At 47.6% G+C, this 24,415-nt stretch overlaps 1 protein-coding gene across 2 annotated transcripts in view; it reads right to left on the reverse strand.

Annotated features, from left to right (window-relative positions):
* Positions 1-23,774, reverse strand: part of ITGA6 (integrin subunit alpha 6) — a 71,437-nt gene extending 47,663 nt beyond the window's left edge. For both annotated transcript variants that reach the window (XM_028508910.2, XM_028508911.2), the window contains exon 1: positions 23,369-23,774. In XM_028508910.2, the coding sequence (XP_028364711.1) occupies positions 23,369-23,550 (182 nt within the window). In that variant the 5' untranslated portion in view covers positions 23,551-23,774. The remainder of the gene's footprint in view (positions 1-23,368) is intronic.
* Between the last annotated feature and the right edge of the window lie 641 nt (positions 23,775-24,415).

Consider the following 24,415-nt stretch of genomic DNA (forward strand, 5'->3'; position numbering starts at 1 on the left):
CGTTTTCCTCTTATTTGAGTTATTTTCTTAGATACCATCCTAAGGAACGGTACATGCAAGGTAAACCGAGTTCCTGCAAAGACAGACAATGCCACCATCCTGCTCTCACCAGGTGGACAGGTTGGGTGTAGGGACTTTGATGTTGCTGCTCTAATTTATTCTAGTAGCCAGCACTGTCAATAACAATTCTGATGTAAGTCTAATTTTCATTTCTTTGAGGGTGACTTTTAGGCTTTGTACTTCACCCCAGGTGCCGAACAGTGGGACCAAGGGTGTGTGAGTGAGCCCTTGCTCGCTTCCTGCGCGCAGTGTGGCCCCCTTCGGCCCACACACACTGCGCACTGACTTCCAGGGAGCTCTCGCCACGCGCCCATCCCCTCCCTCCCTCCTTCCATTTTCTTTGGACCTCCTGGATTAATCTGCCTTCTCTCTCCTTTTCCTTCCCTCTCTGTGGGTCTGAGATTCTTCAACGTTATTTTCCAGTATTTCTAGGTTAAATTTAACTAAAATTTAAGTTCAATAAAATTTTAAATTTCAGCTCTTAGAACCTCCAAAGCAAAAGCTCATTTTGATTGTACCTTTTACATAATGTACCCTACTCTTATTTTATGAATTTAGTATGTTCTCAGATACCTGGGAGGTATTTTACCTGAAAGTACCCTCCTCCCCTCCCCCACAATTCTCATTCCGTTCCTGGATTATTTGCTTCTTCCAGTTTTTCTGTTGGTTACTTCAGCCATCCCCTTTATGTTGTTAGCTCTCATCGCATGCCTGGTAACCCTTGGTTGTCTTGTTTGGCTGTTGTATAAAAAGGCCCATTTCTGGCTCGGTCTCACCCTGAGCTGGAATTCTGAAAGGGAGTCCAGGGTGGGGCCTGCTGAGGGCAATTTTCACTTTGGACTTAGCGGGTAGGGAGCTGTTGTACCGAGCTGCTGTCAGCATGCAAAACACTCAAATGCTAGAGGAAGGCTTCGCTCCCGCTCCCAGGGTGCTAGCAGCTGCTCTAGAAGCCCAGGCCTTTTCTTCAAACAGTGTCATCACTGCCTCCCTTACCTACTTCTACAAGAATCTATTCATTTTCATTTTTAACTGAGTTAGAATTTATTTAAGTTTTGTAAAACATTCACCTGTCAACATTTCCATCCCTCTCCCTGCAAAACAAAACAAAACAAAAACAACAACAACAAAAAAACAGTGTTACGGGGTTTTTGCTTTGCTTTTGGTCCGAGTATTGCACACCGGCAGCCTACACTCTGTGCAGAGCTGGTGGGTGCCAGTGTCATGTGGCGTCCGTGGTCCTGAATGCAGACCCTCAGTTCCAGAGCCATGCCCCACTGCCAGTCCCTGCCTCACTGATGATCCCCAGGGTGGTGAGCCCACCTCACACCCCACCCTTCCTTTCCCAGCCCCCACCTGACCGTGGCTCCTTCCTTTATTAAGGTCACAAAGCAGATCCCAGTGCTCTCTGCCTTTTAGTGCCCTCCCAGCCACTAGGGCACCCTGAGGAGGCTAGAGGGAGGTGCACCTAGAGTGCCACCGGGAAATGCAAGTCAAAGTCCAATCAGCTCTTGAAGAAATTGGACTTTCATCACAGCCTAGTCCCCCTGCAACGTGAAAGTGAGTGTCTTCCTCCCAGCTGCTCTACATCTTTGTCGTCACTGCCACCCTCATACACCAGGTGCAGACCTACACATAAGACTCCCTGCATGGAAAAAGCAATTTTTTAAGAGGTAGTTTGTTTGTTTTTTGGCCAATTTGTATATCTAGGTTTTTATGATGTAGATGAAATAGTTGATTGCCAATATTTGATCATTTACATAAAAATTTTAAATAACCTAAATAGTGTGGCTCAGTTGGTTGGGCATCATCCCACAAAGCAAGAGGTCACCAGTTCAAATCCTGGTCAGGGCACTTGCCTGGGTTGTAGGTTCAGTCCCCAAAGAAGCACATGTGAGAGGCAACTGACTGATGTTTCTCACATCAATGTTTCTCTGCCTGCCTCTCTTTCCCCCTACTTCCCCTCTCTCTAAAAATACATAAATAAAATCTTTTAAAAATTTTTAAATAACATTATATTAGGCATTCATTTAAAACAGTTTTATTCATATTCCATGAAGTAATTTTTCAAACTTCATGTTTCTTTGACATTACTTTCTAAAAGGAATGTCTAAGCCAGTTTTCCTCCAGAGAACCTCCAAAACATTCTAAAGTTTGTAACAATAAGACCTGAAGTCTTATTCAAGTGCTAAATGCTAAAGAATTTAGCATTTCTTCAGATGTCAAATGCTAAAGAGTTATTACTAAATGGGGAGGCCAAGAAATTTAGCTCACTTCTTTAAATCAATTTGTTTTATTTAAAACATTAGAGGACCTGGCGGGGTAGATCAGCGGACTGCAGCATCGTCCGGGTACGCCAAGGTCGTGGGCTCAGCCCCTGGTCACGGCGCACAGAAGCAACCGGTGAGCGCACAGGAAGTGGAACAGAACACTTGACATCTGTCTCTCCCCGCCCCCACCCCTTTAAAATCAATAAAATAAAATATTTTAAAACCAAATTTAACCTCTATCCTCACCCACAATTACAACTGATTAAGGCTGTTTTAAGTTAATGTGTTCGTAACAAACAGAGCTTTGCTGCTCGAAACAAAGTAATCAAGGGGGCAGCTGTCATAAGGATGACGTTTTATAAAGGCTCACATGTAAGGTAGAAAGAACACTTGGAGTGAAAATAAACCTTGACTTATATTCAAGGGTACAGAGAAAAGAGCTCTTGAAGAAAGACCCCGAGTCAGAGAACACTGTGCTTTGGACAGACAGACGCCTTAGGAAAGGCCCCCGGGTCGCCCCTTCTCCCCTCTGGAAGGTCTAGGCAGAGCCACTTTTGGCCATCGGACCACCCACAAAGCACAAAGTGGTTCACGCTTCCAGCCTTATCTAGGCCGACCCTACATCCAAACTTTCCCCAGGACAGCCCTGGCTCACACCTGTTGTCCTGGACCCCCTCACATCCTCAAAAAAAATGCCCATTTGGAAGACAAATCGCCGTCCCCTCAGCCTCAGACACAAAGCTAGCACTGGAGCTTGACTGATGCAGCCTCTTGGATTTAATAACGCCCTGCTTGAAATTCCAACTGTGTGGCTGGATTGGCTGTGGTTTCACAGGCACTGCCTGGTGAGCTGTTTTGGCCTGGGGGGCCCTGTGAGCAATCTCCACGTGACCGGGCTCCCTGAGGGCAGCCTGTGGGTCAACAAAGCCCCACTGGCTGTAAGAGACCGCCCCCCACCCCGCCCCCACACCAGGTGACTCTCCAGTTGTCCACAGACAGAAGCAGTGTCCCTCCTCTAGCTGGAGAGGGAAGATCTTGCTTTCCAAGGAACAGTGGTCAACAGGGAAAGCACATCCCCTTCCACCACCCGCCAGCCACCAGCAGCAACCCTGGCAGCCTGGCTTGGTTGCTGAGAATTCTGTCCTTTCCTCCCCTCTCTCTCTGGTTAAGGATCCTGCTCCCCTTCCTGATCCACCTGGGGAAGAGGAGGCATCAACAGCTGTGTGTGCTTTTATCCAACCCTTGAACCTCTCTCTGCCTGAGTGAAACTCCTCTCAGGGGAAAGGGCCCGCTTCTCTCTCCTCTGGAACTAGAAAATCAGCCAACCGTCAGATTAATACCCATGCCCCCCAAATATATAAAGTTATCAAGTGACTAATTTTCCTTATTTTGGCAATTGGTTATTCAGAGATTAAAAGAATACACTTGCGAACTCTGCACTCACAAATATTTACACCCAGCAGCACTGAGCCATGCATTAGTGAGTACTATCGAGCCCTGGTATCCCCCCGGGCAGATCTGCCATCCACCATGCCGCACTGGGCCCTGGTTTCCCAGAGGAGCTTGAGGAGCCCAGCTTGATCTCATCGGAGCCCCTAATTTTAGGGCAACAAGGATGACATCTCACAAAGGACCTGCCCAGGTCAGAGTCAATTACACAGCCTGCATTTATGACCTTAATAATCAAACAATTAACCACCCGGAAAGAAGAGCTAGAAGGTGGAAGAAAGATGGACCTGGAAACTGACTACATCCCACCTCTTTGTGAATCAAACTGTAAAGCCCTATCGCACCGTATGGTTTGAGAGAACTCCCCAGAATGTCGAATCCCTCCTCCCCAGTCTTAGCAGTAAGAGCAAGCACCAGGGACTCTTCTCATTGTAACCCTAGGGAGAAACTCCTCACACAGCCCAATATTCTTTTTTACAAGAAAGGCAGCAAACCTCAGTAGTGAGCAAACTATGACACTCTATAATTAAAGTCCTTCACATATACTTTTATTCAGATATGTCTCAGCAGCTTAGACACAAAGAAACCAAAGCTCAGACATTACCTGACATGGGGAGGACTTCAAGCACCACAGCCTTCCCACTACATCAGGCCACCCCAGCCCACCAGCAGGAGCTGCCCCAGCTCGCCTGCCCCAAGGCCTTCCGTGCACAGAGGCCTTGGTGCCTTTGCTCACTGGTTTCCCGCCCCCACCCACCGAAGCTCTCCTCGCCAATGGCTGCCCAACCCCAGCTCCGGGCTTCACACGGGAGTTTGCCTTCCAGACCCTGCGCTCAACTTCCACTAAAGTTTCCAAAGTAAACTTGCCTGGACACGGATTTCTCCCAATTCCACTTAACTGGACTATAAACTCCTTGAGGGCAGGAAACTGGTTCTACATTTTTGTAACCTCGAGGAGGCTTTGCCAACAAAATCCAAAACCCTATTTAACTACAGGAACTGGTGGGTCCAGTTGGGCAAGCATGAGCTACAATTCACAGTGGAGCAAATACATTCACCCCTTAGCCCTGAGTTTTCACATTTATACAGAAATTTGATTAAAAGGCTGAAGCTCCCTTTCCTCTATGAACTATAATCTCACATGCCAAAGACTAGATTTCTAACAACCTTCTGAGAAATCACATAATAAAAAATATAGACCCTATCTGCAAATTAGGGCAAACAGCCCATTATCGTTAGCAAGGCATAGGCAGCTGTCGTCTCCCAAGCTACAGGTGCTCCCCTGCAGGTTTATTAGAAAGGGACACCATCACCACCATTTCACAAATGCGGGTGCAGGTTCAGAGAGGACGAGGAGTTGCCCAGGGTCACACAGAAGGTAAGTGGTAAAGCAGGAGCTGTATCTCACACTCTCTGATCTTGCCCTGAAACCACAAAACCCACAGTCTCCTTTCTGTATGATTGGAGAAAAAACATCACTAAAGCGCTTTGATCTACCCATCTTTTCAAAAAAGAGCATTTTACCAGAACGTACTTGGTTATAAACTAGAACTACTATGAAGTGCTTTGCAATCCATGCCACAGGGGCCCAAAGAATACCTGTTGCCTTCATCTGTATCAAAACTCAGCCAATTTAGTCTCAGCCTTCCTAAAATTTCACAAGAAAGCTTTCTTCCTGTCTCCCGGGAGAAACATGCTAGAACTAAATCCAGTCTCCAGTGACTCTGAACTCCTGTGACGCTGGGGCCTGAGGGTGCTAGTTCTTACCTGACTTGGTACATTTTACTATAGGCGTGTCTCTGACCAAGAACAAGGGAACTCACGCAATAAAGGAACACCCAAAGCAGAACATGTTTTATCATCCACAATGTTCAACTCCTCCAGCTCAGAAATCTCTACCATCTACCAGGAAAAAAAAAAATAAGACGTGAAGTCACAGCATCAATTTCAACCATGTAAAGGAGACACCAGCAAGGCTGGTCAGATCAGCAAAATGGAGAAGGGAGTGGGGAAGAAATGCTAGCCCTGACATCAGTTTTAGTGCAACCTTGATTCAACACTTGCATCTAATTTCCCAACAATAAGGATTTAAATAATCTCAAGGAACGCGTACCAATAGCACCTAACAAGGTAAAATTACAATAGACACTGGCCTACATTTAAAATGGCCAAGACTGTTCAATTCCACACAAACTTACGAAGTATAGGCATAATATATAACCCGCTCATTTTAAGAACAAGATTATTAGCTAAAAAGGGCTGACCAAGCAATTCATACCAGTAAGATATCACTCAGCTATAATAAAAATGCACTTATCTAATACAGTAAGAAAAGGAAAAATGAAAGTCTCCAAGCAACCCTGTTCTTTCAGTTTTGCAAAGCAGCTGCCAGACCTTATCAAATGTGACATTTGGTCACTTCCTGTGCTTCCGAGTTGTCAGATACCTGACTCTCCCCATGTCGAACGACATTCGCCCTCCCGGTGAACTATCCTTTCAAGGAACCGAGTCTAAGAACTTGTAGGAACGGGACCACGAGCCCACCCTCCCATCCTCTGACCTTCACGCAGTGCTTGACACGGCAGATGCCTAGTGAATTTCCAGTTTGTACTCTGCCACCACATTTAACATTTTAAATTCGAGTATGTTGTTATCAAGCATGCTTTTATATGCCAAGTGTACCAAGCATCAATATTAGTGCTTTTTAAAAATGACATTTTAAAGGCTGTTATTTATAACTCATTTGTAAAAGTGACTTTTGAACTTCCATCATTTTTTAGTAAAATATTTACTTAAAAAAATCAGCAAGACAAAAGGCATACACCTGGTAAGTCACCATATCCATTTTACCATTCCAATAACTTGAGAAATCCAGATTTTTCAATGTTTTCAACAGGAAATTAATGGTTTATTTTCTAAACAAGATAATTGAAACAACAGGCTCAGCAGCTGTGCCAGAGACTGCTGGCTGTTGCCCAATGCTGGCTCTCCGCTTTGCCACGAGAAAAGAGTTTCTGCTGGACGTGAGGCCCCGTGAATAAGGATGCCAGCCTCCCTGACCCGCTGGACCTGCCACAGAACTCCATCCTGATGAATGGGACACGTGACAGAGTGTCGCTTGGCTGCTTCCAGGAATCTTCTTTAAAAGATGGTGCACAGGAGCCTTTGACTCGACTCTTGGTCCCTTGCATCCCCCCTGCCTAGAATGCAGATGCTGCATCGTGGATTACAAGGTCAAGGCTACCAGGTCAAGGCTACAAGGTCAAGCAACATGGAGGAGGAGTTCTGGGTCCTGATGCCGCAGACCAGTCACCCCAACTTTCACAGGACAGGAAAACAAAAGCAATGAGATCTTTCTTGTTTAAAAGAAAAAAAAAGATTGAGAACTAGGATACAAAAAAATAATACAATTTGAAAAGTGTACCTATATGAATATTTACACAAGTTACATCGCTAACCTTTTATATTGTTTACTACTCCTCTCCTGCATTTAAAGTGATATTTAAAATATTCAGCAACCAGAACGGCCCAGGAAGCAGTGAATCAACACAGACAGTGACGCTGCAGCAGAGCTGCACCCGGAGGCCCCTGTTGTATCAGACATTTCCACTTCAGTCGCTGGGCTGTGGAAGGAAATACAGGAAGAGGGCCATGTCCTAAGGGAAGATCAGCCAGGGCAGTGCTGAGGGACCCTCGGGGAGACTGGGGAAAAGCTATTTACCAAGCACAGGTATTTCAGTAGTTTAACTACTAGCACTGCTTCACTGGCATACATGTGTTGACATCTGTCCTGCCTGCGCCTGTCACCATCAGGATGATAGGGAATGTGTTTGTAGCAGGTACTGTCTCCAGATAGCACCCGTCTTCTTACCTGCAACATAACAGACCAGCAAGCCAAAACCACGATCAAATACTGGGGGCGTTATGAGAAGACTCAGCGGGTTCAAGTGCCAGCTTTACCGCTTCGCAGCGGGGTGTCATCTGCATGGCCTTTCTGTGAGATGGCTCTACCTAAACTCTCTCACACCGTGTTGCCAGGATCGAATGGAACACTGTCAGACGACCTTGTAAACACTAATGCGGTGCTTAAACACCACACGTGCTGTTACTAGTATTCGGTAGACACACATTCCAACAAGCCATTCTAATTTTAACAAGTGCACTTTAACAAGCATAGGTGCAGGTGAGGCGCACATGCTGAAGCCATCAGGAATGCCACAGCTCGGACGTAAAACTGTCAACTCCAGTTGTTGGAAAGATTCCAGCAACCTCGCTGGTAGAGTGTCCTGTGGCATCAGACAGTAGGACAGAGTTTGTGACAGGAAGTCATGAAGAGCAACCAGCCAGTCCTCCCGAATCAGCCACGATCGACCTGACACCCACGCCAGGAAGCCGCTGCACTGGGAATCGGTCCTGTGCTCGCGGTGAGAGCGGGAGGCACAGCCGTTCACTGCAGCACCGCCTTTAACAGCACAGGATGAGAAGTTACCTGGACATCCACGCTCGTTAGAAAACCTTGACTCATTCCTGAAACTGAACATCATGCAGACATTCAAAACAGTAAGGGAGCTCTTTATGCACAACATCAAAGAAGCACTGAACCATGCCAAGGGAAGGAAAGGCGAAGTGCAGAAGAATACATGTGGCGTGCGACCACGCATGTGAGAAATGCGCGTGAATATGTTTGGCTCTGAATGCATGGGTGCCTGTGAGGAGTCTCACCAAACTGGGAGAACAATGGTCGCCTCCAGGAAGAACAGGGTGACTGGAGACCAGGGGTGGGAGGGTGATTTTCATTCCACACCTTTTTGGAGTTTTTATATCTGTACCATGTGACTCTATCACCAAATCAAAAAAGTGCTATTTTTAAAATGACGTCAGTCAGTGGACAATGGGTCATTGAAAGTATTGCAGAGAAAATGACAGAGATCGTCATGGAGGTTAAAACAGTGCCCAGAAGTCATGAAGGAAACCTCCTAATTGTACAAGACAAGCTCGCACATGCTCTCTTTATGCAGGCAGTCGCAGGCAGGCAAAGTCAAAGGCTGATTTTTACAGCCCATTCAAGAGGCATGACAACACGCCAATAAAGACTCGGATAAGCCCAAAGCTTCTGTGCACTGTGCTGGCCATCTGGGCACTGCAGTAAAGCACAAGTGGGGGGCAGAGGTTGAAAAATGTCAAAGAAAAGAAATCCATGCTGAGCAGGTAGACCAGCTCTCCACCACGGCCATGTAAGGTATGGAATAAAATGCAATGACATCACAGAGAAGGGCTCCCACCTTCACTGTGCACGTCCAAGGCACCGACAGCACGCAGAGGAACACCTCGGTCATAGCCAACCAGCCATACAAAGTGCTCGCCCCTCCTATCCTCCTTCAGAAGGGACTGAACCTGGCCAGTTCAGAGGCAGCTCAGACTGCAGAGCTAAGCTCGGTCAGTGCCGTGTATACACTGCTGCGGGGTTCCGATGCCTCCGTCTAGGACGCTGTGCACACCGCACAAACCCCCGGCAGCAGCCACTTGTTCCCGGAAGGAGCTGGACCGAGTCACGGCCTGAGTCAGGTGCTTGACCTCACCTTTCCTCTAATCTAAAACACGAGTGGTGTGGAGGGAAGCAGGAACAGAGCACGTGGGGATCCACGTGGGAACGCACGCCTGCTTTAGGACTTGTGGTCAGTCAAAGGCCAATGCAAGCCCATTCCTCACTGAGAAAAACTCATCTCAGGAACTCAGGATGGCAGCTCTCTATGGTGAGAAAAGAGTTTCCGACGGGTTTAGTGGGACTTAAATGGATCTCCTGAAGCTTCAGGTGACATCTGTAAAAACAGACCCTTGCTTGGGGGTGGGCAGTCGGGGTGGAAGACAGGCATTCAAATGGGAAACCAGAAAGACCTCCGAACATGAGGGGAGGGGCGGAGCAGGTGCAGCTCTGTCACGTGGGCTGCGTGACCCAAAACAAATCCTAGGCCACCGATTCATGACTCTTGGTCATTTCCTCTGTTCTTTCCTAACTTCTGCAGGTGGCTGGAAAGAAACCCACAACAGCATCACTGGCTGATAATACCAGAACACTCCCACCACTTTTGTACTGATGGAGACACCTCTGGCCTGAGCATGCAGTTTAGGTTTCTTTTACAGCACATTTTGGTTTCATCTTTGAGGAAATGATGCATGTTAAGCTCCACGTGAAAGCTCTGGGCAAAACATCCAACAGATAAATCAACCCCGATCGCTGCCTCTGCCTTCCCGAGGCCCACAGCTCAGACCTGCCAGGAAGCTTTCTTTTTTGGACAGCTCCCAAATAGCTCATTAGAAATTTCATAATGAAAACCTAAGAATGACGAGAGTATTAAGCTCAACTCAACAGGACCTGAGCAATACAGTCGTCAGAAAACCAAAGAGGTAAGGAACAGAGGAAGAAAAAGCTGCTCCTAGGTGATAGATTAAAGTGCCTCTAAGGGAAGCCGGGGGCGGGGTGGGAGGGCTGCAGTGAGAAAGAGGAAAGTATTTGCAAGACAAGCTGAAGATGGCCTGACCACCGGGGACAGCTGCTAGTCTAATCTGGTATTCCCTGAACAAACACACTTCCTTTCGAACTTCGACCCGTTAATGTCACATCAAACCTTAGCCTCAACCTGAACTCCATGTGCCGCTGGGTTCGCTGTTTCGTTTGGGAGTGGCAAAGAGTTAGGTAAGAGGAGCAGCAAGTCAAACGAAATAAACGAATATGGCCATGGCCTTATCTGCTGCAGCTTTCACTTTAAGCAGTTAAAAATTTAGGACAAATTACAGCAGGTCCTCAAATCATGTCATTTTGTTATAATGCCATTGGGACTTAACTCTTGTTTCTATCAACTAGCCTGTAGTAAAACTGGTTTCATACCAGGCTGTTTCCCCACACCTCCAAGGGTCTATCGACAACGTTATGTGTGGACTCAGGGTATTCTGGTTTCTGGGGAGATGTGCACGAGGAACCCTGGAGGGGCACAGAGGGCCAGGTACCCAGGAACAGTCCTTCACCAAACTAGGACACACATACTGAGCTGTGAGATTAAATTTTATTTATTTTTTACTAATCAATTTCCGGGTGGGGGAAGGACGGGGGGAGCGGGGACAGAGAGAAAGAGAGAGATCGATCTGTTGTTCCACTGATGTGTGCATTCACCGGTTGATTCTTGCACGTGCCCTGACCTGGGATCCAACCCGCAACCTTGCTCTAACCAACTGAGCTACTCAGCCAGGGCCTCCATGAAATGGAATTTTAAATTTCTACCATAAAACCTGTAAAACTTTTCATTATGTTGCCACTGACCTACTTTAGAATATCACATCAGACGCAACGATTTGGCACAATTCTACGTTCAGTGGCCTCACAGTACGGGGCCACGTTACAGTGCTTGTTTCTGGGCACTTTGGAGCAGGTGTAAGGGGTGCCAGGGTATTTGCAGCCTTGTGAATATATTTTGACACTACTGAACCAAACATTCAGAAATGGACAAGTTTTTTGTTATGTGCACGTTACCACAATGGGAGGGAGAAGAGAACCACCGCCACCAGGGTATGAAGATCATTCTAAAAAAAAATTGTCATACCACTTCCTGTTCTCTAAGAGTCTTCACTGCAGCTGGAGAATTTTATCGACTCAAAGAGCTCAACAAATGCTTGCTGGCACCCCTTTCTGTCCACTAGGTTTGAACCAGAACTGGAGAAGTTACCAGCCTTGCTCTCAAGGGGCTCGCAAGCCAACAGGGACGTCATCACCCATCAGGCAGACATTTCTCGAGTGCCTTCCCTAGGCGGGGGGCTTGGCCAGGCCACGAGGGCAAACAGGTGTCTCCTCCATGCAAACTCCCCCACGTCGGCAGGGGCAAACCAGTGCTGACCCAGAGAATTCTGAGCCTCAGCTGGAAAAGTGTGACGGTCCTTTGATGTGCCCCCAATTATCAGGGGGTAAAGGGCAACAGTGGCTGTGTACCTGCTATCACTACAGTCGGCCATTATGCAGGAAGACACTGAAAAATGTAGGACACTGTTCTATTATAAGCAAGATTATACTGCACAGGTTTAGTCCCAAGAACAGGCTACTTCATCAAAAGGTATGTGTGGGTGGCACAACCTGAGGTGGACTGGGTGACCAAGGCAGCTGGGTGTCAGGGCCCACATCGCCACAACCTAGCTGTCACTTGACTTGTGTGGCTTTCAGCTGTCCCTCTGCAGAGAAAAGATTGGGCTGGTCAGTGCTTCTCAACTATTTTCACAAAAGCACAGAAGGTGAATGTGTATGGGGGGTGGTGGAGGGGGCAGATAGCCCAAAGCAACCACCAAGCTTGAAATATCTTAAAAGCCTCCTGTTTTGTATTAAAAATGTACACATTTCATTCTGCACTGTAATAAGATGACAAAAAAATAAATAAATTACCCGCCAGCATGCCACCTCCTGAAGATGTTCGATATTTAATTTGTGGCACACCCCAGGCAACAGATGCTAAAGTCCCAATTACTCATCCTCTTACATAGCTTCAGAGATACCCCGTTCCCTTTCAGATTCGGATTTACCTCAGGCCCCCTCTTCAGCCTGCACTGCACTTCCTGTGAAAGAAGAGACTGGAAATGGGCAGCGCTTCAGAGCCCAGGGGTCGTTTTTATTCAGTGCGTGAAGCGAGCCATCACATGTGGGTGAGGATCACAACCCCAACTGACCAAGCCAGGCCTGGCCCTCAGGGACCAGAGACAGGGCCCTGGAGCCCCCTCTCCCGGCCCCAGCTCACTTCCACGCCGCACAGGCACAGGCCCACCCGTGGACGCCCTGGTGTCCACCCGGCCCAGAGGACACACGGACCCTGTCCATCCAAGACAGTGCCAGGTTCTGGAACCGCACACACACCCACATGGGAAACGTTCGTTCGACATCTAACAAATGAGCCTTGTAAGAATTTAACAAAATAAAAAGTTTGGGTTCTCTGTAGCACCAACATAACTTAAGGAAATGGAGATCCTTGGGAGGGTTTTGATGTGTTGCCATTTTCCCTTGCTTCCTCCAAGCCCCACATTTCCCCTCCCTCTTCTTCAAGACAGTGTTCCAGTGCCCCTCCGCCTGTGACCTGCCCAGCCCTTGTTGCAGCCCTGCCCACGGGGCAACCGCACCTTTCACCTGATCCCCAAAGGGCTGCTGTCCCCCAGGCTGTAAAGACCAGATAACTACAAAAAACACCCTCCAGGATGAAGGAATTATATTCACATTTTACGTTAAGGCACCCACGACAGTGGAGGCTGATAGTCATTGGATGTGCCAGGCACTGTGCTACCTGCTTCGTGCTTACATTTCACCTACACAGCCCTACGAGGCTGGTGCCGTCAGCATCTCCATTCTATTGACAGGACAAGTCACTTGTCCGAGGTCAAATCCATAGAATGTGAAGAGGCTGGGATTCAATGCCCACATCCCTCTAATTCTAGAAGGGAGTTCTTACTTCTACAAGGCAAACTTCGACACAAGTATTGAGTAGCTTAGAACTAATGATCTGTTGTGACTCACTGAGGAATTACGAGCAACCAGGAAAAAACCTCAGCCTTCCACCAGCCCCCACAGGTGCCCCTCTGTGATGTGGTAACTGGGCCTACCCCTCCACCTGCTCGCAGACAGCACACCAGCTCCCCCCTCTCTCGCACCCCCTTTTCCTTCTCTACTGAGTCCGCACCAACCAACCTGCTCACTGTACCATTCTCCCATCTTTCAAAAAAAAATGAAATTTCCCCTCAACTCCATTCCCCCCTTAGCACTTGTTCTGTTCAGCAAAACTCGGAGCTCCTATCCTTTGTCTCCAACCCCTCTCCACCCTCTCACCAACCCATTCCAAACGGGCCGGGCCTGGCCTGGCCTGGCCGCCAGTCCTCCTCGGCCAGCGCTCTAGGAGGGCCCCAAAGGCCCCCACGGCGCCGTGGCAGGCACCAGTTCTCAGGGTCATGTGGCGTAGCTGAGGGGTCACCAGTCCTAAAGCGCTTCCAGGACAGCACACCTCCTAGTTCTCGTACCTGAGCGGCCACTCCTCTCAGCTGGTCCCCCTCAGATCCCTCACCTCCCTCTGCATGGGCGTGCGCACAGCTCCATCTGTCCCTCACACCCCCGAATCTCACCCAAGGGTCAGCCCCGCACTCCAGATGCGACCCGGTAGCCAATGGCTCTGCTATTTGTACCTCCAATCACAACCTTTTCACCTGAGCTTCAGGCTCTGATTGGCAACTCCAGCTGGGTGTCCAGACGTCTCTAACCCAACACATCCGAAGCCAAACTCCTGGTTGTACTCCAGAATCCATTCCTCTTTGGTGCTCCCTGAACCCTTACCTCACTCACAGCGCCCTCCTTCGGCTACTCCAGGCAAAAACGCTGCAGACGTCCTTCTCTACTCTCTCTCTCCCTCTCTCTCAATAGCCAGTCCACAGGAAACCCTGGTGATTCTACCCACAAAGTATGTCCAGAATCCAACCACTCCTCACTGTCTCCCTGCCACCACTTGGGCCAAACCACCCTCATCTCATCTATCATGCCAGAAGCCTCCTAACAAACATCACTGCATCTACCCTTGCCCTCATGTGGTCTGTTTGCAATCATCTAGGAGCCAGAGAAATCTAAGATCTAAGTCAGAACATGTCACACTCTTTTCAGAACACTCCAATGGTTTCCCATCTCTCATTCAAGAGTAAAAGGCAAAGTCTCTCAGTTACCCTAAGGCCCTACATGACCTGTCTCCCAGGAGACCACTGGCCTCCTTTATGTTCCTGAACATGCCTGACGTACTTCTGCCTCAGGGCCTTTGCACTTGCAATGTTTGCCTCCAGGAACATTCTTCCCCCGCTATATTGACACAACTCGAACCTTCACCTTCTCAGTGAGGTCTTCCCTGATGGACTTATTGCCAATTACTTCCCACCCCAATTCCTCTCCAAACTGCCTTTCTCCACTTTATTCTCCTCTGTATCACATATTACCATCTAATACAATACCCTATTTGCTTTGTCTGTCTCACCTGCCAGAACTTAAACAGGGATTTTACCTATTTTGTTTGCTGCTGTCTCTCCAGCATAGAACAGTGCCTAATACATAGTAAACAATCAACAAATACCTGTTGAACTAACAACTTCTATAGGAAAACCCCAAAAAGCCCGTTATGGTTTCTCTAGCAGGTCCAGAGCACATTTCCCTCCAAGTTTTTACTTGTTCCTCATATTCCAGTGAGAATAAAAATCCTTATTTCCTTTAGGATGAAATATAAAATACACATTTATACATATGCATACAGAGAGAAATAAATGAGCTTACGGAAGACCAATTTCTTATTCTCTCATACAGAAAGACCTTCTCAGATGGCTTCCGGCTGGTGATGCTACTAAGTTTGGGGGTTCACTGACTGTAAGCACTCACCTCCTGGGGTCCCCAAGTGAGGGGTCCCCAGGGTGCCTCTCCACACTCTCATAACCCTCAGTTAATCTCTATAACTGACATGGCACTTCTGAAATATAATACAAGGCTTAGACAGTACTTTTCCTCTACACTGGCTGATCTAATGCGGTACCTGGAATGGCTTTTTACCATATTCTGAGCTTTAAAACACTTCTCCAGCTGGTTCCCTAAATCTTTCTTTGAGCTTCACAGCTTTTAACTCAGCAGGCTCTCCTTCAGTCTTCCCCAGGCTACCTCAGTGAGAGGAGCAAACCTTCAAATTCCCATTGCTGCCAACGGGCCGCCCACACTAGGGGACACCCACTCCACCGCACCCCTGGCCCTGCCACGCTTCGATGAGGACCCTGCCTCTAGTTAACGTTACTTCCTCTAGCTGCTTTGCTGGACAAGACCGGGACCATTGAGCAATGGCTGTATGTCCTGAAGAGCGGGATTCTGACTCTGCCAGGAGAAGACGGTCAACCGGCTTGGAGACTCACACTCCGGCAGCTTCCTGTCCTCTGGGTCTGAAATGTTTATTGTCCCTTGTATCACGCACGCGGCTTGAACAACCCCAGCACAAGGGAAGGTCCTCTCCAAAACAAGGACACTGCGGTGACACTGGCATCAGCACTCGCAGTGAGCACAGGCCTTGGGTACACAGGTAGTAATGAGTACCCTGGGCTTCGAGTATTCATCCCATCGCTAATCGAGGTGCCCCTTTTGAATTATTCCAAAGTTTGTTTTCATTTCTCTACGTCCAGGCTTAGAAAGCCTACTTCTCTAAGAGGTTTTTCTTATACTGTATCTGAAATGGCATTCCAAAAAGAGTAATCGTTGGATGGTATGACAAGCGAACGTACCTAGCCAGCTGGCAAATAAACAGGTGAGCAGGTGTCCACGGCTCCACGGCCCCACGGCTCTGCTCTGCCCTCCACAGGTGCTTTGGTGGCTCTTTCCCCACTCCCCCCCAGTTCAGAACAGTCTTCCTCACCACGTCTTTGCTTTTAGGCACTTAAAAGTTTTCTCAAGTCTTTTTGCCAATTTGGGAATAGATGAAGTGACAGCAGTATGCAACACAGCGATCGGAATGTGTGTGTGTGTGTGTGTGTAGTGTGTAATCGGGATGTGCGCTGCTACACTGTGGCCTGTGAAAATGTCACTCTGCAAGCACGCTCAGCTCAGATTAGATGAACTGGGTTAGAGTTGTCTTGCTTATCCAAACAGAAAAGAAAGAGAGCAGGCTAGGTGATCATCGGGCTCACAGGGACCAACGCTGGGGAAGAGCTGACCTACCTGTCCCCGTCCAGGCCTAATTAACAAGTAGCCTCTTAAATTTAGTTTCTAGAGATCACAGTTCTCAGTTCTAAGTGCCAGTTTAACAAACACACATCTGCTAAAGGTTGAAAATCTGCACACCACACAGGCCAGGAAACGTGGAAGATGTGGATTTACAACCACTTCACCTCCTACAGCCCTAGTTTCCACACTTACTCCACAAACACAGAGCGCTCACTGTGGGCCAGGACCAGCTAAAGGTACAATTATCATCGATTTACAGCTGAGGAAAGAGTGGCTCAGAGAAGTTAGGTATTGACATATAAGAATACACAGGTATTGATTTATAATAAATATATATTTGGTCTTTATGCCTGTGATAGGACTCCTAAAACCTTTGGAGTTTCCTAAGTGATTAAAATTGTCTTTTGTTATGTTAATGAGTTGACTTTAGGAAAGCATCTAAGGGGTGGGGCTGCTTGCCAGGAGAGCCAAACACTTCATTAAAGGGAGGAACTTCCTACCCCACATCCTGACCTCCTCCGGGGAAGGGAGAAGGGCTGGAGGTTGAATTCAAACACCAAGAGTCAATGATTTAATCAAAGATGCCTGTGCAAAGAAGCCTCCACCAAAACCCAAAAGGGTGGCATGTGGAGAACTTCCAGGTTGGTAAGCACAGGGAGACTTGGGGAGAGCAGTGTGCTCAGAGACGACGAGGAAGCTCCGTGCACCTGCCCCATTCCTTGCCTTGTGCTTCTCTTCCTCCGACTGGCCGTTCCTGAGTTCATTTTAATAAACTGAGAATCCAGTAAGTAAAAATGTTTTCCTGTGTTCCATGAGCCACTCTAGCAAATTAATTGAATCCAAGGAGCGCCCCACTCCATAGGGTTCACCCCATAGGGGTGTGGCGTGGGGCGTGGTAACCTCCAATGTGTAGCTGGTCCACCACATAACCTGAACTTACCCTTGGTAGCTCAAGTGAGGGAAACGTGGCTTGTAGGAATGAGCCCTTAACCTGTGGGATCTGATGCTATCTCCAGGTGGAGTGTCAGAATTTAGTTAAATTGTGGAACACCCAGCTAGTGTCTATAAATGTTTGGTGGTATGTGGGAAAACTCTCACACAATGGAATTGGGAATGAAACTGTGGGAATCCATGTCACAGCTAGAACATGGCAGAGCAGGATTGGATCCTGACTAGCTTTCGACTGTAGCTGGGATCTAGACTCTAGCTCCAGAGTCCACTATTATCCACTACAATATGCTGCCTTCTGTATTTAAAAAAAAAAAAAGAGGATCGTTCATTTAGCTCAAACCTAGAAAACTTTAAGAATGAAATCTTGGATCACATCTACAAAACCTGATCACATCTACTGCAAACAGATCTGGGCTGACCCTAGAATTATAATTTTTGCCCTGATGACCAGCCACATTTGATTCTAAAACTGTAGCCAAACACAGAAGAGTAAGACAAGCAGCAGGGCTGGCTCTGCCCAGGGGCCCGTTACTGCAGGGCAACTCTTGACCACCTCCCCAAGAGGCTGCAGGAACCGTGTTCCCACACGTGGTCCACCCAGATCACCATGCTACAGCTCCCACTGGAGGGGTGGGCAGCTTCCCCACCTTTACGTCTAAAGGGTTACACAGATGTACCCAAGGTTCCTTCACTGTCCTTAACTAAAGCTTTGGTCAGGATTCACAAGTGCCCTCACAGGTTTGCTCCCATTTGACACCCACACCCTTGTCAATTGCTTTCAGGATCTATTCTATAGATGTCCTTTTCTACCTAGTCTCATTTTAACAACCAACAAATCTTGAGTCTGCTGCAGGGCATGTCAGTCTGTATTTCTGGGGTTAAGTTCCTAAGCCTGCCTTTAAGGCAAAAGTCAAGTATAACTAACAACCACTCAAGAAAATCCCTTCGCTGGGACCTGAGCCCTTGAAAACTCACAAGCCAAGAATTAACATTTCGGGTGTCTCTTTGCATTATGGCTATAGCTTCTCTTTCCCTGGGCCAGCAGCGACCAAGTGCTACTTTTGAGCAGGGAGGGCAAAGGGTTAAATAAAAGCATTTCTTTCTCTCTCTACCCTGAGCTGGAAGAGTTGATTTCACAAGTTAAATTGAGTGCATGATACGACTCCATAGTATTTGCAAGACATATGCTAGGTGCCATCAGGCAAAGAAACAAACAGAAGACCTCTGCCCTCACATAACCTATAAACCCGAGATTGGATCATCCTGAAAAAAATGGCAGATAACAGTTAAACAGAAAACTGTTAGAAATGTCAGTCACATGATACTAATTGGTACAGACATTCAAAGAAAGAAGAAATTGAGTGTAGGTTGGGCTAAAAAGACTTTCAAAGAGAAAGTTACACTGGTTCTTGATATAGGATTATGTTTTTTAACATGGGCTGACTTGGAAGTTGAGACAAGGTCCTAAGGGTGCCATATGCCATAGTTCCAGCACAATTTGGTTACGAAATCTTAAACCAGTATTACTGTTATACTAAATCAGAGATTTATGCAGCTAAAAACAGAGTAATGGCTTCTTTACAATAATGGAGAATATTATTTGAGGACGCAGCCTGATCTTCTCAGTAAATTATTCACACCATGTGAGTACTCTGGCCTTTTTCCTCGACCCTAAGTCATCACTTGAATTTTTCGTGTAAAAATTAAACTTGTTTGTTTCTGCTTCCTTGCAGAGTCCTAAGATCTCCAAGTGCCCCTGCCCATTTTGGCTCTTTGTCCACTCCCAGGATTCTAAGTGACTGAGCACAGTCCCTCGAGGGCCCTGGGCCACGTGGCACTCTGAATGAATTAAAGGAAGCTAGTGCTAAGGTGCACTTCCTGAAGACAACTCTGGTCCCTGGCTGGCTGCAGTCACTGCCCAATGGACTTTTATCAAAGCAGGGGGCATGGTGACGGGCAAAGGAGGAGGGATAAAGAAGCTGATCCAAGGCCAGTTGAAATAAGGGCCAAGAGGAAGAAAGTCCAAGCACAGATATTTAAATAGATAGCCTTGACCTATATGGGAAGCAATTTAATACATCAACATAACATAGTGCATTTCCAAAACTCAGATGCTGGCCAATTTCTCTAGGTCTGAAGGCCATTTCTGAATTTTCCTTTTAGAGATGGTATAAACACGAATCAGAAATATCAAATTCAAATCCAGAGTCTTAAGATTCTGCTTAAGCAGTCTTGAGACTTTAGGCATTTCTTAACTTTCAGCTTCAGCTTCCTCATCTACAAAGAGAACCCGTTGGACTAGATGATCTCTAGTTCAGTAAACATGATTTTTAAAGTGGGAGCATTACAATGCTGAGAAAAATCAAGAACAAATACCACAGGGTCAGAAGTGTCACACAGTGGGCCTGGGGAGCCCAGAAGATACTGGTGATCAGAAAGTAACCCCCCTGCCCAAACTGAGATAAATCCAGAAGAGAATTACTTACAGCTCTCCCTGCCCTAAAGTCATACATAAAGCCATCACTTCCCAGAACAGCTATCAGTGATGATTCACAGGATGGGTATCATCCCACAGATGTCACCCCATACTTTCTACCTGGAGGGGTTGGGGGTGGGAGCGGCGGTATGTGACTCAACCTTAACTACCTAAGAGAAATGAAAGTGTCCAAGTTGTTCAGACCCTGACCTCAGGAACTCAGCCGTCCATCTCAGAATCTTTTGGAGTCTAAAATTTCTTTAATACACAGCCTAAAAACCTGAGTGAAGTTTTACAGTCTCTAGTTCAGTTTTATAGTCCTGTAAGTTTTAGGGACACACAATGTTTTAAGACTCTCAGATTCAATATTACTCTACTATAAAATTTTAACTAGAGTTTAAAATATTATTAAATACTTATTAAATACTTATTAATATTTAATATTATTAAATATTATTAAAAAGCACTGTAGAAAATTTAATCCAGAAAAATCTATGATGGTTTCTAGAATAGTGCATTCCTCTGACATTCCCACATATCTCTGCAATTTTACTTCTAACTGAAAGTCCCTTGTTCACTAAATTTTCTTTTGTCATAAATCTAAAAAATAAGGTAGATTAAAGTTATCATATTTTGCTGTGTATAATGTGTTCCTATGTATAATGCACCCCATGTTTTTGGCCCAAAGTTTCAGGAAAAAAGTCTTTCATTTTAATTTTGTAATTCAATTATTTATTTATATTTGATACTTGTTTTTTTGTATTATAAATGAATTTTAGTATTTATTTTTGAACATATGGATATCATTATTGCTTTCTAGAGTTACATTTTTAATGAAGAACATAAGTAAAAGAATTTATAATTGATATAGATGTACTACCCACGTATAATGCACATCCTCATTTTTCCCTCAAAAATTTGGGCAAACAAAGTGTGCATTCTACACAGCAAAACAAGGTAAACTGCTTTGAAAATGGGTTTCATAAATATAACCAAGAGTTTAAAACATCGATTACCCAAACTACAATAACCTTTGGCTTTACTCTTCAGCTGTCTTAGAAGCACAGAATGGTTAACTCTATACAGTAGCTGGCACATAGTAGGAATTTAATTACTGGTTCTAAGTTTATCACTATTAACAGCTACTATTCAATCAGCAAGCAGGAATTAGTGACTCTGCATGTTATCTCTTAATCCTCATGCAATTGAACAGTAATATCTACATTTTACAGATAAAAGAAACTAAGGTTCAAAGTAAAACAACAGCTACTAAGTGGCTGAGAATTTGAGCTCAAGTTCTCTCACCAGCAATACTCCCGCTGAGCTTGTCCAGAGAGTGCAGAGTTTAGGAACCTGGACCAGTGGGGTCCACACCTCACTGACTGTTATTTACAGCCTCATCCTGGGTGACAAATATGGCAACAAATGTAGGTATGGCCTGTGCGTCGTGTGTGTGCTAATTATCCCAGCAGGACAAGGCTGGTCCTGAAGCTAGAATACTTTACCAAGTGAAGGGGTGTGGGGAGTGGGCATTTGACATAAACCACAGGCCCCTAGAGTGTGGTTTCTGCCATCCTCTAAGTTCTAGGGAAAGATCTAGTGCCCTCAGAGTAGGCCTCTCCGTATCTGAGCCTCTGGTGGGTCCCTCTGTCAACCCCCAAGGACAGCAATTCTAGAAGGCATCACACCCCAAACACAGGCTTACTCTTACCCTTGGGAGGACTTGCAGAAGCTCTAATAGCAGAGAAGTCCACCAACAGTAACAAGTTTTAGCAAACATGCCGCTAGCCTTAGTGGCAATGGAGATTCCTGGCTAAAACCACATTTTGCACATCTCCATCCCAAGAGTATGTTCTTGCCCCAGTACTTCCCCCTCACAATGTTTGCTTGAACAAGTACTTTGAGGAAGCCATCAGCTCCAGTGGGCGTCTGGTGCATAGAGAGAATGCTAACGAGAGTGTATTCCCTCTGCTGGCCCACTCATTTCTGCACTAAGAAGTTCAAATTCTCCATGTGAGTATATGCACATCTAGGCACTCCTAAGTATTCGGAGACACTAACCGTCATCCATTAACAAAAATAACCTTTTATTTCAAATTTACAGATTAACAATTCTTTTCAAAGCAGAGTACAAGCAGCTGGCCAAGCCAGCAGACCACCCGCCAGCAGCCTCCCCACCCCCAACTAATTCCTTTGCTTAACTAGCAGGTGTTATTAAAAAAAAACACACACATTCAGGGGCCCGCAATATTCACCTATTCCAAAGTTCTTAATTGCTGAAATCAGTGGGGTTTCCTCCAGCTCTAAAATCCCATTCACCTGTCCTAAACACAAAGTCCTCTCTTGACTGGCTGCACTTTGCTTTCTCTGCTCTGTTGGTCCTAGAAGAACCTAGATTCAACTAAAGGCCTGGGGCGGTCGGGGGTGGGGGGGCACTTTGGTGAGTTTATTTTTCGGTAGGACAGATCAAGAATACAGCCCCACTGCGATTAAGTCAACTAAGCTCCCCAACACCCCTCCTCAACCTAAATAATTTTATTATGTGGGAACCAAACACCACCTAAGAAAGAAAAGCTACGAGTGCTGGTCTCCACTTTCTCCTGGGAACAGCTATGCTATGGGGTGGGCGGGGGGGTCACTTCCAAACCTGACTTGCAAAGCACCAGCCCAGATCCGACATGTCACTTTCACCCCTAGGCTGGGCCTGCCCAATGTAGGGCCCAGAGGGTCGCGGGTGTCGGCGGGCGCTTTGAACCGTGGGCGGGGCGGGCACACCATTCAGAGGGGTTTGTTTTCTCTGTGGATCTAGTCCTGTGAGCAGGTGCTTAGTTCCATCTTTTTAGTTTTTCAAGGGAGGAGGTGTTAAAAGTATCTCGCACAGGAGCGCCCGCCCTGTGGGGAGAGCCACGCAAGACAAGATGAAAAGTGACTACAACTTCTGTGGGGCGCGCGAGTCTGCGGGGTGACGGAGTGTTTCGTGAGTTTGGAAAAGGCCTGGATCTTCCTGGAGCAACACTCCCAGTAACCCCACAGCAGCAATACAGCGACCCTACAGCCCACGTCACCCCCGCCCCAAACACACACGTGAAGCTCAGCGAAGCGTGCCACCTGCCGGGTTCCCAACAAACATGCCCAGAGGGAGGACGGCCGCAAAGTACTTTGTTAAAAAAAAAAAAAAAAAAAGTAAACTCTCCGAAGACCGACAGTCCCGCCTGGCACCGAGGCGGCGGTCTGCAGGGCTCGGCCCTCAGGTTCGCCCCCCTCCAGGTCCGAACGTGGGAAGGCGCCGCGCCAGGCGGGGCCGGGGCCGAGCGCGCGGACCAGCGGAGTCCCGAGCGAGCAGCCGAGGGGCAGGGCAGGGCCGACGGGCGGGAACTGGAGGGCCGGCGCCCGGGTGGGGGTGGGAAAAGTCGGGGAACTCACAGCCGCTTCTCCTCGGGCTGCAGCTGCCAGTGCATGGCCAGCGAGAAGCCGAAGAGGCTCCCGGGGTCCCCAGTTTTCCGGATCACATTGTTCTCGCGTGTGTCCAAGTTGAAGGCGGCGCCGAGCTGGGCTAGGAACCACGGGGACAGGTAGAGCAGCCACAGCTGCCCCGCGGCCGCCATGGGAGGGCCGGTGCACCGGGAAGGGAGCAGGGAGCTGCGAGGTGCGGCGGCCGGCTTGCGCTCAGGGCTGGGTTCGAGGCTGCAGCTACTGCGGCTGCCTTCGTCTCCTCTCGACACTGCGTCCGGCCCCACCCCCGGGATGAGGACAAGTCGAGTACTCAGCCTCGCCGCTCCCCTTCGCAAGCAGCTCCCCACCGCTGAATGAGCCCGTTGTTCTCTGGAGACTCGCAGGCGTTTTATCAAGTGACGAGGACGCCGGCCCCGCCCCTCCCCACCCCTCCCCACCCCTCTGGCCCCTCCTAGCGCGCCAGCCGCGGCCTGCAGTCCGCACCTTCCCCGCGGGCCTGGCTGCGGTACCTCCGGGCGCTGCCCTCCGGGGCCCACCCCTGGCCGCTCTCGGGGCCCCTAAACTAGTCCGGAAGCAGCGGCATGAGAGGCAAGCAAACGAGCTCCGGGACGAGCAGTGCCATCCTGGGGGTCCTCCGGGAAATAAGCACGTAAACTGTGGTTGCCGTTCGGCGCAGAGCCAGAAAGGCATTTACTACCTGTTAGTAAAGGAGAGTGTTGGTGAGCCGCCGGGCCGTAGTTGCCTTGAGTAGCGTGTTTTTGCAAACCTAGGCCCACGTGCAAATGCAGACTTCATTCATTCCACAAGTGTTTATAGAGTGCTTATAACTCAGGCCGCCAGATACTTGGCGAACAGAGCTGTATAAATTGTTCTTGGCTTTCAAAAATAATACTAGCACAAACTTCGATAGTGCTGTACAACCTACAGCTCACCGCTATTATCTCATTTACTCCTCCTAACAATCCGATGAGATGGGTGTTTTCTTTTTGCAGATGAAAAAGCTGAACCTCCGCCTTA

This window comes from Phyllostomus discolor, chromosome 4 (genome assembly GCF_004126475.2).
Source record: "Phyllostomus discolor isolate MPI-MPIP mPhyDis1 chromosome 4, mPhyDis1.pri.v3, whole genome shotgun sequence".
Taxonomy (NCBI): Eukaryota; Metazoa; Chordata; class Mammalia; order Chiroptera; family Phyllostomidae; genus Phyllostomus; species Phyllostomus discolor.